At 39.2% G+C, this 19,054-nt stretch overlaps 1 protein-coding gene across 1 annotated transcript in view; it reads left to right on the forward strand.

Annotated features, from left to right (window-relative positions):
• LOC139119808 (mucin-5AC-like) overlaps positions 1–14,593 on the forward strand; it is a 52,368-nt gene extending 37,775 nt beyond the window's left edge. Inside the window, exon 3 of the mRNA XM_070683712.1 lies at positions 1,283–14,593. Within this exon, the coding sequence (XP_070539813.1) occupies positions 1,283–10,129 (8,847 nt within the window). The 3' untranslated portion in view covers positions 10,130–14,593. The remainder of the gene's footprint in view (positions 1–1,282) is intronic.
• The last annotated feature ends 4,461 nt before the right edge of the window (positions 14,594–19,054 follow it).

Raw genomic sequence — 19,054 nt, forward strand, 5'->3', positions numbered from 1 at the left:
ATGTTTTGATCAAAAAAGTGCATCAATTGCTCTAAAAACACAAAATATGCAATTTTAACTATATTATTTAGCTTATTTTAGCTTCTCAGCTTGTCAAAATCATTGTAAATCATGAGATATGCATGATGTTTGGTGGGGTGAATGTAGGCATTTCACCACGCAGTAGAAAGGGAAGCCAGGAAACCAAAATAGTAACAAATAACACCATTTTTATCTCTATTTTTCAAAAGCTCCAACAGCAGGAGGGGGGAACACCCCCCTCCTGACCTCCCCCCGCAAAAAATACTCCCAAGTGCCACCAAATAACACCATTATAATCTCTATTTTTCAAAAGCTCCAACGGCAGGAGGGGGGACACCCCCCTCCTGACCTCCCCCCGCAAAAATACTCCCCAAGTGCCACCAAATAACACCATTATAATCTCTATTTTTCAAAAGCTCCAACGGCAGGAGGGGGACACCCCCTCCTGACCTCCCCCCGCAAAAATACTCCCCAAGTGCCACCAATAACACCATTATAATCTCTATTTTTCAAAAGCTCCAACGGCAGGAGGGGGACACCCCCTCCTGACCTCCCCCCGCAAAAGTACTCCCCAAGTGCCACCAAATAACACCATTTTAATCTCTATATTTCAAAAGCTCCAACAGCAGCAAGGGGACACCCCTCTCCTGACCTCCCCCCCCCCCCCGCCGTGACCGCTTCGTGGCCGCTTGTGATGCTTGGCACCACATCTTTGCCCTCTTATCTTCAGACAGCGACGAACTAAAAAAAAATTATAAATCTGAAAATTTACTCTGAAAAAAAAAATTTGCACAGCTAATCTCAATTGGAAAAAAAAAAATTCAGAAATTTACAATAGTAAAAAAAAAATTTTCACAATTTCATTGTGACCACCCCCCCTCCCAAGATCTAATGGTCCATCCCTTACATGCTAATTTTGCATGTAATCTGCTCAGTGGTTATTGAGTTTTTATCAATTTTGACTGTTTTTACATTTTTTCACTTAATTTGCATATTTTTGGCAATGACAACTTCATTTGAACAAAATCTCATCTACAGCCCATCATCCATGTACACACCAAATATCAAGATGAAATGTACAGCGGTTTTGGAGTTTTTGATGTTGACGGACAGACATACAGACATACAGACATACAGACATACAGACATACATACATACAGACATTTCCCTAGCCTATAAGAATAGCTTCCATTGCCATATATACATATGGCTATGGGAGCTAAAAACATCTAACACACAGCTTTATTTGTCATTTTACAGACCAGTGCCCAGAGAAGGAGATATCTGGACTCCACTGTTGAAAATCCTGACTGTGCATATGTGTGTGCTATTTGTGATAAAGAGTTTGAGTCACAAGGCCAGATACGCCTCCATGTTCAAGAACATGATATGCAGAACAGTGCAGTTGATGGGAAGAATTTAGAAGCTGTTGTTGCAGCCAAGCAACGTCCGAAAATTGATCAAAATGCTTCATCTCAACCAAGATCAGCACCAAGCTTTGTCTCAAATGTGGTTAGCTCACCAACAGAAGTGCTTTCGTTGTCCAATAAACCAGCACAAGGTTCTGCCATTCAATCAAAAAGTGCGTCAACCTCTGTTCCATGTGTTGTCATTATTTCACCAGGTACAGGTACATCAGCTACACTACCTGGATCAGTACCAACAGCTACTAGTATGCCATCATCAGTGCCAAGCACTGTCAGTGAGCCAAGTATCTCATCCAAAGAACAAAACCTTGTGGAAGCCACTTTAACTGGACACAGAATTTTGACTGTTCCATCAGCTGTTACTGTTCCGCAAGATTCAACTCCTGTTGAAACAAAGCCATCACAAACAGCTGTCAACAGAAATTCTTTGTCGATAGATTCAACTGATTCTCCTTCACCGACTTTTGCAAAATTTACACCTCTGACATCTACATCTGTTGCCACCATTTCACAATCAATTCCAGTTAAACATACCACAGAGGCTGCCGTTTACACACAAGTGCCATTGGGCGTTCTGCTGACTAGTGCTCCTCAAGATACAAGCACCTCGGCTATGCAGAATGCTGTAAGCAGTAGACCATCACACGACCCAAGAGCTGTTTACTCAACTATCACCAACTCTGCATGTGCGTCTTCATCAGTGTATCTTCCATCACAACCTACCTGCACCATGCCAGTTGGCAAAGCACTTTCAACTCAAAAAGCAGTTTCTGACTCTCCGCATCAGCCATCCAGATTAATATTAGGAAACTCAGCAGTGCAGGAACAGCCTCAGTTTGGAGTAAACCAAGCTACTTCAAGAATGCACCGTGCAGAATCAACAGTCAACAAGAATCACAAACCTATAATTCTGAAACGTGCAACTGTTCAGCCAAAAGGTGAAGCTGTTCTTTGGCAAGCAGACACAGGGCGAGGGGTACAGAACAGTGCTGAGGTGAAAGCTATTCCGGATGACAAAGTCAAGTCAAGATGCCCTAGTGCATTATTCGAATCAACACATGATGAACAGTTCACCTGGGTTCCAGTCACATCCACTTGTGAAGTGCCAAAGTTTGGAAAACCCAGGAGGAGGGAAATATTGCTTCTCTACGAAGACTTGCATGTTGAGAGTCCATCTAGTGAGACTTTAGACGTTGTAGATACGGTAAGAGGAAATACTTCCGAGGAGATGAGCCATAGTGCAGACATGCAGTGTGCATCAAAGGATTACAAAACTAGCTTGTCAGAGAATGAAGTTGTAGTGCAACAAAATGACAGATGTAGTGATGAAACTGATAAAACAGATGAGGATATTGAAATAATACCAAATGCAGCAACATTGACAAAAGAAGATGCTTTGATGAAAGAAAGTCAACAACACTCTACTCAAATCATGACATCAAAGAGTAATCAACAGGGTAAGGTTAGTGTCGAAGGTGCTACAGCTACAGCTCTTGATGTCTGTCAGACTATTCATATTGACCAAACATTGCAAAGGGGACAGCCACCTGTTACATCAACTGACCAATGTGCTGAAGTTCAAGAACTTGCTGTTTATGGAAGAGTATCTCCAGAATTAGTCGCCAATGGATTTTCGCCAAAGAAATCTCACAAAATGGAATTGTTTAATAAAATGTCACCAGCGGAATCTTCTATCGACGTATCACAACACCAAACGCTGACTAAGGAATCTGTCACTGCACAGACAGGGTTGAAGATGTCTGAGTTTTCTCATAATGTGCCTGCAACATCAAGTCAGATCCAAAATGTGCCCCAACAAGACAAGGCAGATTTAGAACAAGTTCGCCAAAGAGCTGAAGTTGAAGAAGACTGTATCATCGAGGTGAGAAAGTCTTTTGCAACTCAGTCAAATGATGATGTAATTGTGCTGCATGAAAAGATAGCAGTTAAACAGAAGTCAAATCATGTTTGTTGTGCGACAAAACCTGCAGTAACTGCTGGAGCCGTAAATTCTGTGCAATCTGGCCGAACAGATGCAGTTTGTAAGGAGAGAAAAGTTACTGACAGCTTAAATTTGCAAAGAAGCAGTACAGGCAGAGAAATCAGAATTGGAATATCAGAGACAGATCAAGATGAGGTGACACAACAGCAGCGAATGTCACAATCACTGCCTGCTTCACAAGCTATGCTTGGAATTTTGAAAAAGCATGCTGAGAAATCCTCACAGGAAGTTGAAATCATAGAGATGAAGTCGTCACTATCAAATATGGCAGTTGTACCATATGTGCCAACTTCAATGATGCCCTCAGTAAGTATGAATGTGAAAGATGTACCCTTGGCCGAATCTGGTAGCCAAAAGATGTCCTCTGCAGTGTCAGCTGAATCAGAAGATAATGCACGGAGTAAAGTACCACAGCTACAACATAAAACAGTTACAGTACCAAGTCTCTCAGTCTCAGCACAGACAACTATGCCAAATTCAACTCCAGTGAGAGGACCTGAAAACTTAACTGTTACAAGTCCAGTATCTCCTACAACAGTAAAAGTTACGATATCAAAAACAGGAAATGATGATGTACAACTCATTGGAGCTGCCAAGTCACAGGGTCAGTTAGATACCAGAGCGACGTCAGAATGCTTAACTGAAGACAAATCATCCTCAAAGATGATAAGGAAAGAACCAACAATTTGTCAAGTAGTTTGTTCTACTTCTAAGTCAACTGGTGAATCAGAGGTTAGAATTGTCTATACAGATAAAAATCTCCAGCAACCAATTGTGTTGGGTTCAACCAGTCATAATACGGGGATTCAAACAAACTCAACAGCATCATCCGAATTGACATGTAGTGAAGACGCCAAGAAACATGCACAGGAAGCTTCTTTGCCCGGTAGCAGAATGACTGACCATATTACAGAAAGAAACTTGCCAAGTGGTGATGTAGATAATGAATGTCAACAACCAGTGACGAGTGTTGGCACTAATGAAATACTGGTATGTGATCTGCGAAATGATGAGACAGGCAAACCGGGCGTAATTTTTCAAGAAGCTCCATCAATGATATTGCAGGGTGATACATCCAAAACACAGAAGACTCATCAAGGGAGAACTTCAAAATCAAAGTGTCAAACCTTTACAACCCGACAACAGATCATAAAATCAGGGTATCGTCCAATTCTTCCAAAATGTACACCTGATGAATCACACTCTTCCCAAGTGATAGTTTTGGCATATACGGACTCCAAAATGCAAACTGGTAATTCAGAAACAAAGATTCCAGACAAGGCAGACAAACCACCACCACAACAGAGCAACATAGCAGTTTATTTGCAATCAGAACATAAACAAAAGGCAAGTGCAGAAGGAGAAATCGTATTCGTTGGTAGTTACAAACAGAATGACACAAGAAACCGCAACACATGCCCAGATATGCAACAAACAAGTCAACTACAAGCAGCCAAAAGAAGTGAACCAACAGTAGGTCAAACAAGGGAACTACATAAAAGTTTTGATCTAGATGTGAAACAAACAAGTGAACCACCTGAAATTCAGACAAGTCAATCACCAGAAGGCAAAAATAGTCAGCCAGTCACAAATCTGATGAGTAAACAACCAGCAGGCCATGCAAGTAAATCAGACATAGACCTATTATTATGTTCACCTCTCAAAGTACAAACAAGCCACCCAACAGCAGGCCAAACAAGTCAATTGCTTACTGTTCAAATGAATCAACCAGATGCAGACTTAACACACCAACTACCAGCAAGCAAAACAAGTCAACCAGAAACTGGCCAGCCACAAGAATTTCAGAAGAGTCGACCAGCAGCAATAAAAACCAGTCAACCAACAACAGAAAAAACAAGTCAAGAAGTCCAAACAAGTCAACAAACAATTGTTCAAACAAAGCAACATGATGTAGACGTAACAAATCAACCAGAACAAGAGCACAAAAGTCGACCACCAGAAGTCAAAACTACTCAACAACCAGCAGTAAAGACAATTCAAGATACAGTAGGAAAAATAAGTCAACAGCAATCAACCCGAACAAGTCAACTCTCAGAAGACGGAACAAGTCAATCACCAGCTGTCAAAACAAGTCAACCAAACACAGACTTAATTCAACCATCAGAAGGCCAAAAAAGTAATCCACCTTCAAACCAAACAGGTTTTCAACTATTGGGTCAAACAAGTCAACCAACAGCTGTTGAAACAAGTCAACCCTCATTAGGGCAAACAAGTCAACCAACAGCTAGCCAAACAAACCAGCCAACAGCTGGTCAAACAAGTCAACCACCATTAGGCCCAACAAGTCAACCAACAACTGGTCAAACAAGTCGACCGCCATTAGGCCAAATATGTCAACTAATTGCTTTTCAAACAAGTCAACCCTCATTAGGCCAAGCAAGTCAACCAATAGCTAACCAAAAAAGCCAACCAACAGCTGGCCAAACTAGTCAACTGCCACTGGGCCCAACAAGTCAACTAACAACTTGTCAAACAAGTCAACCACCATTAGGCAAAACAAGTCAACCACCATCTGCCCAAAAGAGTCAACAAGGTGATCAAACAAGTCAACCAACAGCTGGCCAAATGAATCAACCACTGTCAGGCAAAGCAAACCTGCTAACAGCTGGTCAAACAAGGCAAAAACCATTAGGCCAAACAAATCAACCACTGTCAGGCCAAACAAGTCAACCACCATTAGGCCAAACAAGCCAACCACCATCAGGCCAAACAAGCAACCCAACAGCTTGTCAAATAAGTCAACCACCATCAGGCCAAACAAGCCAACTGACCACTGGCCAAGCAATTCAATCACCATCAGGCCAAACAAGCCAACCCACAGCTGGTGAAACAATTCAACTACCAAGAGGCCAAACAAGTCAACCTTCAATAGGCCAACCAAGTCAACCAGCAGTAGGCCAAAAAAGTCAACCACCATTAGGTCAACCAAGTCAACCAACAGCTGGCCAAACAAGTCAACCACCATTAGGCCAAACAAGCCAACCAACCGCTGACCAAGCAATTCAATCATCATCAGGCCAAACAAACCAACCCACAGCTGGTGAGACAGTTCAACTATCAAGAGGCCAAACAAGTCAATCAGCAGTAGACCAAACAAGTCAACCACCAATAGGTAAACCAAGTCAACCAACAGCTGGCCAAACAAGTCAACCAGCAGCTGGTCAAACAAGTCAACCACCATTAGGTCAACAAAGTCAACCAGCAGCTTGCCAAACAAGTCAACCAACACCTGGTCAAACAAGTCAACCACCATTAGGTCAAACTCAACCAACAGCTGGCCCAACAAGTCAATCAACAGCCGTTCAAACAAGTCAACCACAAGCAGGCCAAACAAGTCAACCGCCAGTGGCCCAAACAAGTCAACCGCCAGTAGGCCAAACAAGTCAACCGCTGGTAGGCCAAACCAGTCAACCGCCGGTAGGCCAACCAAGTCAACCAACAGCTGGCCAAACAATTGACACATCAAAGAATGCAAACGAAGAAGATGTATCAGTGCAAATTTATGACAAAATTGGGAATGCACATTCGAATAACAACTTAGACATAACGATGTCTAGAAGTAACGATCACAAGAAGAGCCAACTGAGCCAAAGTCCGCCCTCTATCATCCTAACAGGCAGTAGAACTGGAAAGGAATCAGCAAGTAAACCGACCACATCACCAAAGAGTAAACTGCCTGGTGGCACTATCATCTCTATGCATAAAATATTGAATGAAAATTGTGTGATGGTGTTTGTCAAGGTACCCATCAGGGACGGAAACAGTCCTGCTAAACGTTACAAAGAGATCAGATTGCAAATACCTGAAGTTGCACTCAAGAATCTTGATGTAATCAGTGTTATAACCCCTCTCATATTACCATTGCTGAAAACAGCTGAGAAAATGGTGAACGAAAATATCCCCCAGAAGAAAGGTGAAAATGCAGTGTTTACAGTAAGTTTAAGAGACCAACCCACCCAAGCAGCTTTGGCAAATAATGATGCTGATAAGAAGTCACATACTCCTAGTGAAGAGACCGATAGCAAGTCCAGTAGTCAGACAGTGAAGCCAGGGGTCATAGGTCAAGTATCAGAAGGAAGCTGGTCTTTTGCAGAGGGTACTATGGTGTTACCGATTCCAAATCCACTGCATGTAGAGAAACCTGATCAGAACAAGGATGCTTCCACTCCATCCCTGAATACAAACAAAACATCTGAAAAGCTATCTGCTATCAGATTTGGTGAAAAAGAAGGAGCAAATGAAGCAAAGAAAATCAGTAACAAAAAAGACAGAAAGTCACCTGAAATGGGAATTGGAGAAAAAGGATTCCCATGTGAGTTTTGCCCCAAAAGATTCCGTCTTCCTAGATCAGTACAACAACATATGTCAAGTGTACACCATAAGCATATAAAGACAAACGCCAATTCAAAAAGAGAAGCCCTAAAGTCTGTGAAACCTAGATTGTTCGGTAGTCCTGAAGAGAAAATGGATTATTACCCATTCTACTGTAACTTATGTGACAGAGGATTTGACGTGATTGAAAAATATGAGATGCATCTCGGCAAGTTCCACAGAAAGAAGTTCCAGTGTAACATCTGTCAGTACTCAACTTGCATCTTGTCAAGTCTTGCCAGTCATGTGAAATCACACAACCTTGAAAAAATGCCGAGAACTAAGAAAATGAAATCCCATAGTGTTACAGAGTGGACTCCAAGTGTTTCAAATGTGGGTGTGGATAACAGAAGAGGGAGAAGTAAATCTCAGACTGTTCAAGAGTCAGATCCAGATATTTCAAATTTTAGTTTCGTGAGGGATCGGGAAAAGTGTGTTTATACTACAAAGATGCAGCCGTTGAATAGTAGTGAAAAATCAGGCAAAAGTGGAAAAGTGGAGAATTTTAAATGGAAGACTGGCGAGGGAAAACAGTTAACATGTGAGATCTGCCCGTATTCAACTTCGACGTTGTTCAACCTGGCCTATCATAACATGAAATCACATAAAGGCGTTACTTCCAACGAGAGTCAGCCTCAGACTAGTTGTGAAAATGTATGCAACACTGAGGGGGATAAATTAACTGATGGAGATGTTGAGCCAGAAGTTTCAGCTGAAGACAAAGGAGATGCTGGAGAAGATAATCTAGTTATAGAAAGAGAAGGTGATGATGCAGCTGCTGGAGAAACTCTGAATCCTGAAGCAAAAGATGATGACAATGTCAACGAATCTTTGAAAAAAATAGATAATAATGATTATCTGACAAATGCAGAAAGTAACATTTGCAAGCCTGAATCCAAAACCTCAGGACCTGAAAAATTAATTTGTAATGTGTGCAATAAGGAATACAGATACTACAATGCATACGTACATCATACGTCTAAATGTGATAGTAGGAGACTGCGATACAAGTGCCCAGAGTGTCCAAAGAATTTCGCTGCATCGTATCTGTTGCTGGAACATGCCAGAAAACATGGGTTAGTCAAGTGTCAGTTTTGTGGAATCTTCTGCCAGGAATCCAAGTTAGAATCGCATGTTGAACAAAATCATCACAAAGAATCGGGTGATTTGATTGAAGGCGTGGACAATAAAAGAAATAATCAAGACTCTAATAATGTCTCAGATTGCATTGAAAGAGGAATATTTGAATCAAGTGAAATGACTCTAACGGGTGTTATTGGCCAGGACTCCCTGCAGACAGAACCAGTGAGTCAGAGTGTCCTTCAGCACACATCAGGGCAATGCCACAGTGATGGCAATAGTGTTGCAGACGGGAAAACAGAAAGATCGTCTGGAAGTGATCCTGATGGTGTTCTTGCAATTCAGGAAAAAGGAAAGAATGACTGCAGCCCAAATAGTGTATCAAATGGAAGTGATTCTGATGGTATGTTGGCCACTGAGGAAAAATTGAAATGTGATGGTAGCTCAAATAGTATGAAAGAAAAACAGGAAGTGGATAAAAATGACAGGAAGTTGAATGATATGAATCTCAGGTCAAATACAAAAAAATTGCTGAAATATGAAGAACGTGGCAAAGATGAAGACAAAGATGATGCAGAGATTGCAAAGAGGGAAGATGTTAGCAGAAAGGATGATACAAGGAGAAGAGGAAGGAAAAAGAATACAAATGTCAAGCCTGGAAGAAAAGGAGATATCCAAAGTGATGTAAATAAACAACAGTGTTCTGATGATGTGACATTGGATGATGAGAATGGTACATCAACTGAAGTTAACCTCACATCAGAAGAGAAAGAGGAAGTAGAGGAGATGGCAATGAATGCAAAAGAATCCAAATACAACTGTAAGTTTTGCCAGTTTAGGACCGACTCGCCAAAGGATATGAAGCTACACAGGACAAAAACTCATCGTCAATGCAGAATCTGCTGCCTTGATGTTGAAAATGAAATAAATTGCAAGCACATTTACAGCTGGAGCATGAAGGGAAGCCTTATAAATGTGAGATGTGTTTGTTGGGCTTCACTACCAGACAGGCTTTGGGCTACCATTGCTATACACATGATTTGCCTGTACATCTATGCGACTACTGTGGCATTTGCAGCTTTGATTCTGAAAAGATCAAGCGACATATTGAGGAATATCATGACATTGATGAAAAAGTCCTCAACTGCAGCAAGTGCAACATGTCCTTTCAAAACAAAACGATTTTACGAAGGCACGTCAAATTGAAGCATGTTGGATCAAAAAAAGCCCACTCCATATTGAGGCTTAATCTCGGAAAGAAGAGAAAGCGCAGGTCAGCTGTCAAAGTCTGTTGCAAGAAGTGTAAATTTGAAGCTGGCAGTGCTGATGAACTAAAAGAACATGAAAAGGCGCATTGCAATCAGCTGTTAGTGGTGATAGAAAATGAAGATGTGAAGAAGTATAAATGCTACCAGTGTGAGTTTCAGAGTGATACGGTGACTGGCCTCATTATGCATAAGCATTATCACATCACCAAAGGCAAGAACTCCCTCTTCCAGTGTCATTTGTGTCATCACCAAAGTGTTGGTCTAGATCAGTATGAGAAGCACGTAGCCAAACACCATGATCACCTCATCAAGTGTGAGTTTTGCCCTGACAAGATGTTGACTGTCACAGATGTGATTTGCCACCAAGAAGCAGCGCATGGCACTAGTGCTGATGTCCTAGATGAAGCTATGACAGGTCATAATTCAAAGAAGAGGAGAGTCGAACCCGGTCAGGGTGTTTCGTTAAGAGATGATGTGCAAAGAAATCAACAAATAGTTCAAGTTTCATCTGTTCAAAGCGCTAAGAAGGAAACAAATCATCCAAAGAAGTCCAATTTAAGAAGGAAAGACATTGCTGCAGAAGTGCAGCAAGTAACATTTGTCAAACTTCCAACTGAACTTTCAAGTGCTCAAAAAGTGTCTGAATCTGTCGTCAAAGCAATCAAGAAGAGAAAAATACAGTGTCCATGGTTGTCAACCGGTAAACGGAGGAAGAAAAGGAGGAAAATAGAGCTGACCAAATCTGCAGTTCCAAATGTAACTGTAACAGCAGCTGTCATTCCTGCTCCTAGTGCTAGTGTAACCTCTGCCTCTATTGGTCCTGATCCAAATGCAAATGTAACAGCACCTGCCATTGGTTGTTCCATTTCAAGTGCAAGTGCTACAGGTACCACTATTGGTCGTCCTGGCACAGCCTTATCAGCGGCAGAATCTGAACAAACAGGAGGCATGGTTGTCAGTAAAGCTTCAAAGGCGGTCAAGAGAAAGAGAACCAAAAGCAGCAATCTATGGTCGACAAAACGAAGGCGAAGACGAAAACCAAAGACCGGAAACAACGTGGAGAAGTCAAACTTACAGACTGAGCTGAGAGAAGGTGATGGTGTGAGAACCAATAGTCAGGCTTCTATTACTAATGATGGTGAAGAAGTAAGACCAAAGACAAGATCACAAAGATCAAATGACAGCAAAACTTTCAGTGAGACAGTCAGTGATGTACAGTCAGATGAACTTTTTGTGAGACCATCAGAATCTTACAATGCAATGGTCATATTACAAACCACGAACAATGATGCAACATCTTCCTTACCAAGAACTCATGCTAGCAGTGCTGCAGTGTCCAAAACGTCTGATGTAGTTAGCTCTGTGAAAACTAAGAAACCTGTCATTTTATCTGATGAACGAAGTTCACAGAACCAAGGCCAAAACTTTGCAACAACAAAGAAGAAGTATAAACCAAACTGTCCATGGTTGTCATCGGGAAAGAGACGCAGGAAGCGGAATTCACAGAAATCTCAGTCGGGAGCCGCTGTGGTCTCCAAAATGCTTCAACCGCAATGGTTAAAGGAGCAACCTAGCTCTGTGAGAAAGCGATCATGCGGCAAAGGATGGAAATCAGATCACAAGAAACCGTACATTTGTCGCTTTTGTGCCAGAGGTTTTGATGTGGCAGAAGACTACCAGAGACATCATTTTAGACACCTCCAACCATGGAATGAAAAATAGTCCATTGTTTTGTTTTGATGCAGGCCTAATTATTTTATTTTGTTTTTTTCACTTTGCAATTTACAATACGGATAACTTCTCATGAAATATTTTGAAGAAAAAACTTAATTACATTTTGCTTTAGTTTCAGAGAAAGTCATATGTATCCTTCCTTGTGAAAGCAAATGAAACCAACAGAGACTTTCTAAGTCTAATGTATATTCTGTTTCTTTTCTACTTGTCACTAACAATCTGTCATCATTTTCGTTAACATGTTTTTGAACATGGTAATTTACAAGGGATGCTGTAATTTGACATTGCAGACTTGTTGAAAACTACATCAGAATTGCTGTTGTTGTGTGTAGAGGTTTCAAAATGTCACCCGTACGTTAGGGTAATTAATTACAAGTCTGGACTTTTCACCCTAATTGTTCTTGTAGTAACATCACAAAAGAGTTATATTTAGTTTTTCAATATTCATTTTTCTTTACTATATTCTAATAATTCTACATATAGCCATTCTGTCCAGATTTCTAAACTGCCGATATGGCCCTCATTGGTTGATAATGCAGGGATAATTTTCCAAGGCTGATCATGTCACAACAGTTGGAAGAAGGAGGCACAATTGTCAATACTGAGAAATAAAAGTTTTTGGAATTTATGCGTGATTTACACATGTAGTGATATCCATCCTAGCTTTTTCACTAAAGATGTCCTTCATTAGCATGTGTGAAGTATTAAGCTTTAATTCATTCTGTACAGAAGAGTGGAAATAAGTTATGATTCAGAAAATGAATTGCCTATCATCAACATTTATTAAATTTTATTGACAGATTCTAATGTTACACGTATTACTGGTTATTCTATGGTGATTATAATCAATATATGCTATGGTTTGCATAGCTATTTGAACACGAGCTGTATCTATCAAAACTAAATGATTTTTACAGATTTCACCCCTTGTATATGATACCTATACACATACAGTGAAATTGAAAAAAACAGCAAAATAGGTCCAATCCATATCCAATACCTTTGTAATTGACCTATTAGAGTCACCTAAAGGGTAAGGTAGTGACAAAACTATTTAGAATTATTAAGTAGTTTACTAATAGCTTTAATTTTTGAGAAATGCAATTGTATATTTTAACAGTTTGCAAACTGCACAAAATCTGTTCTCCTTGTCTTTTTATTTCACTCACCAGATGTTAGAAATTCAGTTATTTTACAAACCTTATGTTACTTGATATTACAAGGAGATTTCACCAGAGTTCAGTCTTTTCCTGCACTGCCATCCCACAGCTTTGTGTTTATCTTGTTTTATACCATGCATTATTTTTTCATTCATAATATTTACAATGTTCAGTCTCTTTGCTTTTTTTCATTTTATGTATGGCATTGATATTTTTGCTGACTTACATTTTATGATTATTGCATTCAATCACTTCTGATTACATGTATCCTGAGAAAATAGATCTACTTCTAGAAAAACATCTTTTAAATATAAATATTGATGTGTTCATTACAGTTTATCACAGGAGCAGTGTTTCTTGTCATTGATGTAACACTTGATACAGAATGTTGATCTTGTGGGTTTTTTTTCAAAAAAGTTATTAACAGTTAACTTGCTGATGAAAAGTAACATTTAAGAGACACCTTTTTGTGATTACCTTTTCTTAAATCAGATACACACTGTACTCAGACTCACAGGCTATCTGGCTTATCTATTTTTAGATGTGGTCTGTAGAACTTCGTACAATGTTATAGTTTCTTGTTTTTCACTTTGTCTGAACTGAAAAAAGGTGCTGCAAGATTAAGTTTCAAGGTGAAATCATGTTCATGGTGTTTATACGATAAAAGTCACATGATATCCTGGCAATTTGTAGCTCTCAGTGACTTAAGGTAAAATGTGCCTCGGGGACAGATACTGTGACTCTCAAACTTTTTCATTTCTTTTCTCACCTATAACTTGTGGGTGTTCATTTTAAAGTTTTGAGTTTCAAATATCGGTAAATATTGGGTAATTGCTTTAACTACTACCAAAATTTGCATGGTGACCCTGATTTTTATTGATTTTGAAAGAGAATGGTTGAAAGATTCCTCGAGGAAATTTTTGGAAAAGTTTAAGTCTCACTTTCATTGGAGGTGCATACCACCTTAAGTGACTGAGTGATAAATGTGAAACTTTGTTGTGTTGAGGAAAAACGTGATGTTCCATCTCTTCAGTCACTCAATGCAAGTGTTATGTATCTGATACATGTATCATAGACAAATGAAATGTATGGTCCTGCAAAGTCCTTGAATTTTAAAGCCTTCTGGAAAAGTCCTTAAAAAACAAAATTGAGCCATAGAAAGTCTTTGTAAATTGATGAATGCATGCAAAATTTTCAATGAAATGACAAGATTATCAGTTGTTATATTGTAAAAATGACACGTCAAATGATATATGAAACTGATGTACTGTAAGAATGATATCTTGATAATGGAATTCAGACCTCAAAAAGTCCTTGAAAATTTCTGTAAAAGTCTGAGAAATTCCTGTAATTTTATGAGACTTTGAGTGTATGGACCATGGATGTTACATGTACTTACGTTGTAATTTTTAGCATTGATTTCCACAGTGAATGAACCGCCTTATGAAGCTATTACCACATAGATACTGTTACTGTGTTGAATTAAATATTCCTGTGTACTTTCAAAATATCATGTTTTAATGGTCAGTGGTTTTACGACTTATCCGGACACCAAACTTGCTAATTACCCAGCAACTTCGCTGATGATATTGAGACTTTGATCAGTAATTACCAAAGCACTTTGGTAATTCACCTCAAACTTGATACTTGATCTGGCTGCAGTAACTCCATGGGTGGCAAAGTGTAAACACAGACGCCGACATCTCAGTGCATACAGTGATAGCATAAACCAATTTGAGACATGAGTTTGCACTCAAAGTTTTCAACAGTGTACCCATACAGAAAATTGCTGAACAAAGTGATGAAAATGGCACAGGACAAATACAACTTGCAACTGCACTAAAAGAGATTTCTGTAACTTCAATGGACATCATATCTGATTGAACAGTCCTACTTAAATACTTTTTCTGCTCAATTTGTACTGATTAGGCACAATTATTGAACACCACTCAAACTTTCAATCACTTTCCGAAATCGACTTACACCTGAAGAAATTGTAAAGGAAGTTAGAATACAGAAAAGATTTTCAATCTCTCTATCTCCATGAACTGGCATTCCTCGATCACATTTATGCTGATAGACAACCATTACCAAAAGGCAGACTCAGCAACGATTCCGAGCTAAACTAACACAGTATTTCATATCCCTGCATCAAATGAAATTGAAAACACCATCCCATCAGTGACATTTGGTAAATTTTTCACATGAATCATATCTTGAAATAAAAAAAAGTGAAACAAAGATGTCTTGTACTTTGCCGATCAACAGCACAGTGTGAAAAGTGAAGTGGCATCTGCATTGCCTGCAACTCAGTGTACTCAGTATCAAATGGTCTGCATCTTATGAAAACAACAACTGGCAGTGAAAGTTGTCATAGTCACCGGTAAAAAGTCTTCACAGATGAAAGGATAATTGCTTCAAACGAATGAAACTGTAGGTTTTAGAGGAGGAAAACCAATGGTGGATGCGTGGTGTGGGACTATTCTATTTAGGTGATGGAGACGGAGGGTCATAGGATTATAAATAAACTGGATAATGTAGGATTTTCCTCACCATGCTGTAACAGGAATTCCAATGTCAGCTTGTTTTAACGTTACTGATAGTTTTTCTGCTCTGAAAACTAATTTAACAAACTCTAACGACCCATTATACTCTCCTAACCTCTCCGTAGTTGAGTTTACATGTTACACACGGATGAACAGCACACATGTACATATGTTGTTTTACTGAGGAATGCTGTTCAGTGGAATGCCAACCCCTGGTAACAAATTAGTTTATGGCACTAGTATGATACTTATCAGTGACTTTGTATACACATTGTGTACCCCATGGAGCACTCATGCAGCCAGATCAAGTATCAAGTTTGAGGTGAATTACCGAAGTGCTTTGGTAATTACCGATCAAAGTCTCAATATCATCAGCGAAGTTGCTGGGTAATTAGCAAGTTTGGTGTCCGGATAAGTCTTAAAAACGACAGTAATGGTCAGTGGAATTTACAGTGTGGAATCACTTTAAGATCAAGCATGCAATGAGACACCGGAGGTTCATGCTACATTTTAATTCATTTGCCAGTCAGTATATTTTATCTTATCTCATCAGACTTTGTAATTGCATTGACACTGTACAACCCAAGATGCAATATCATAAGGTATCGGTAGTGACTATCTTATAGGTGCACCCATTAGTGTTTTATATGACTGTAAATTTAGAAACAAGTGAAAAAGATTGTGATCATGTTGTTACAAGGTACATTCAAGTGGTATACGTTGAAGTATAGGTCTTGACAAACAGGTTGTGATGTACAATGTGTTGGTGGATGTGATGGAGTCAGTCCATTGGAGGAAAACAGATGAATGTGTATAGAAACGTCTTTTGTTATGTGCAGCCTGTGATTCTGTAATTCTAACCATTAGATGTCCTCATTGGTAAAGAAAGCCCAGCACACAGATGGGCACAGTGGTGATAAGCTTTGCTGTACAGTATGTGTCATATATAATTGGGCAGATGAAAGTTATAATCTATCCCTCCAAGTTGTTTTATTATATTGTAATTTGATCCATGTTAGATAATGTGTCATGAAATTGTTTTGATAGTTTCATTGTCTTCTGTGTCGTTGAATTTTTGCAGTTTTCTATGATGATAGCTTATCATTATTATCTAGCAAACAAAACATTTAATCATTTTACTGTGAGATACGCACATAACAAGATGGCTGAGTTTAATGAACCAAGCCTTCACAGTACATGTAAATTTACAATTTTATAGGCTTGTTCATAGCAGTTCTTAACTGGTTCTGTGAACTCTGCTAAATTACCGGACAGTGACTGATATCTGTAAAGAATCGGCAGCAGACTTGCGAGTTGTGTGAAACCTTGTGCTGGAGTTTTTGCATCATGGAAGTTTTTACTAAAAATTAATGTGCAGTATTCATAACTCCCAGAGCACTGTATGCTTTCAGAGATTACACGCATGTCTAATATCTATTGAATGAAAGTGACACAAGGTGTTTACCTGTCATGTACATTCATGAGTTGTATGCGAATTTACGTACATACATGTATACACAATGGCATTTCTATAAATGTCCAAGGTGTGTTGGGCATGCCTACTCTAAGAACAGCAGTGGCATTATTGTTTGGTTTCATATTTTTGATCATTCCCTCTCCCCAATAAATCCTTAATCAATAATTGAATACCATAAATACAGATTAGTGAATGTATCTCATGAGTGTAAAGACCAAATGAATATCCTGTATGTTCTATGTATTTTCAAGGGATAAAGTTGTCATCTTGTGATGTCATTTGGGTCGTTTTTGTCTGATTTAAAAAACAAGGGTATTTTAGTCACTTGTCAGTAATTGGAATATACTCTGGTCATTAACCACTGGAACTCTTCACTGAGTCTACTTTTAGTGCAGCACAAATCCATCAGTAGTACATCTGGTATACCGGAATTGTCATAGAAATTTTGTATTCACATAGCGTACCAGTTATTATTGATCACAGTGAAACAGGCCATTCATGACAGAAAGACAACTAGGTCTTACTGTTTGATAATTTACAAACTTTCACTAGCAAGTTAAGAGTCCAAGATCTCATGACTTTACAGTAAACGTATCAATATGCCCATTACAGTGTTTACTTTGGTTACTATGGACAGTCGCAACTCAGTGCTGACTATTGTGATTGTACATGTCTACCAAGTATGTGTTCCAAAGAGAAAGATGTTGGTAATTCACCCTTTATGCATTTGTTATTGGTGGTTTCCCATTATTATCTGATAATTTACAAGTATTACAAGTTGCCAGCAATCAGCACAACAAAAATGTAACCCAAATATATCAAATAGATAACAATTCTGTCCATCAAAGTTCAAGACTCCAGCACAAATCCGTTCCCCCACTTGCAGGTTGCATTCATTACACCTTGCTTGTTTTTTTACGGTAAATGGTTTCATGGATATGTTTCTCGTATTACATTTTTGAGCTGCAGCATATCGAAACAGGGTGTTAAGGCAAATAAAGTTGTTATTCCTACATTAAAACTGTGGTGTTGCAGTGAATCTATCGGTAGTTACTAAAATTTTTCATTTTGACAATTTAATTTTCAACGAGCATTGTGCGTAAGAAGTTTTAGTTTTGGAAAATGCATCTTCTTTGTGATCTTTTACAATCAGGTTGTGGTTCTGTTGTGCTTGGCATGATACAATTTTCAACACATTGACATCGGTTTGAATTTTAGCAAAGGCGTTTCTCCCAATACCAGCAAGCCACTTCCCATAGAGAAAAACTTGTAACAGTGAGATGGTTGCACAAACATTTCAGATGCAGGTGTTGATGTGTATTATTTGTAACACAACCAACATTCAATTATTATTAGGTCTGGTAATTGTAACTTTTGATTTTTTTCACCAGTTTTGTACACCCATGGCCACTTTACTGTTGATCAAACCTACTTGATGCAGTCAGAAATTCTGCTTGTATAAAGACAAAACAGACCATGCCAAAGGTTGTAAATGAAAGCTAACGATTGACACTCTGTGTCTAAAATTGAGACACAAGATACCACCTCTATTCATGAAAGCCTCTACTCAGTAATTAGTTTATTGAGGCAACACATTTTTTATGAGATCACTGCTATAGCATCAGGCAAAACTATGTCCCATGCAGACATTATGTCTGGGGAAATTGAAACAAGACTTGTGGACAGACCAGGTCATGGCAGTATCTCAATCTTGAAGGCAGGGTCCCAATCGTAAACTCTTATTTACAACCCCAGTAAGAATAGAGCTAGTTTTGCCTTTGTACAAACACAATTTCTGTCTGCATCAAGTAGGCGTAATCAACAGTAAAGTGGCCACGAGTGTAAGAGTGTATTTAAAGGCACTTCCAAGTTCTTGTGCCACTTCCCAAAGGATGTTGAAACTGCGACTACTCAGATTGTCAACACAGATGTGTAAAAAAATGTAA

The sequence above is a fragment of the Ptychodera flava genome, chromosome 20, assembly GCF_041260155.1.
Source record: "Ptychodera flava strain L36383 chromosome 20, AS_Pfla_20210202, whole genome shotgun sequence".
NCBI lineage: Eukaryota > Metazoa > Hemichordata > Enteropneusta > Ptychoderidae > Ptychodera > Ptychodera flava.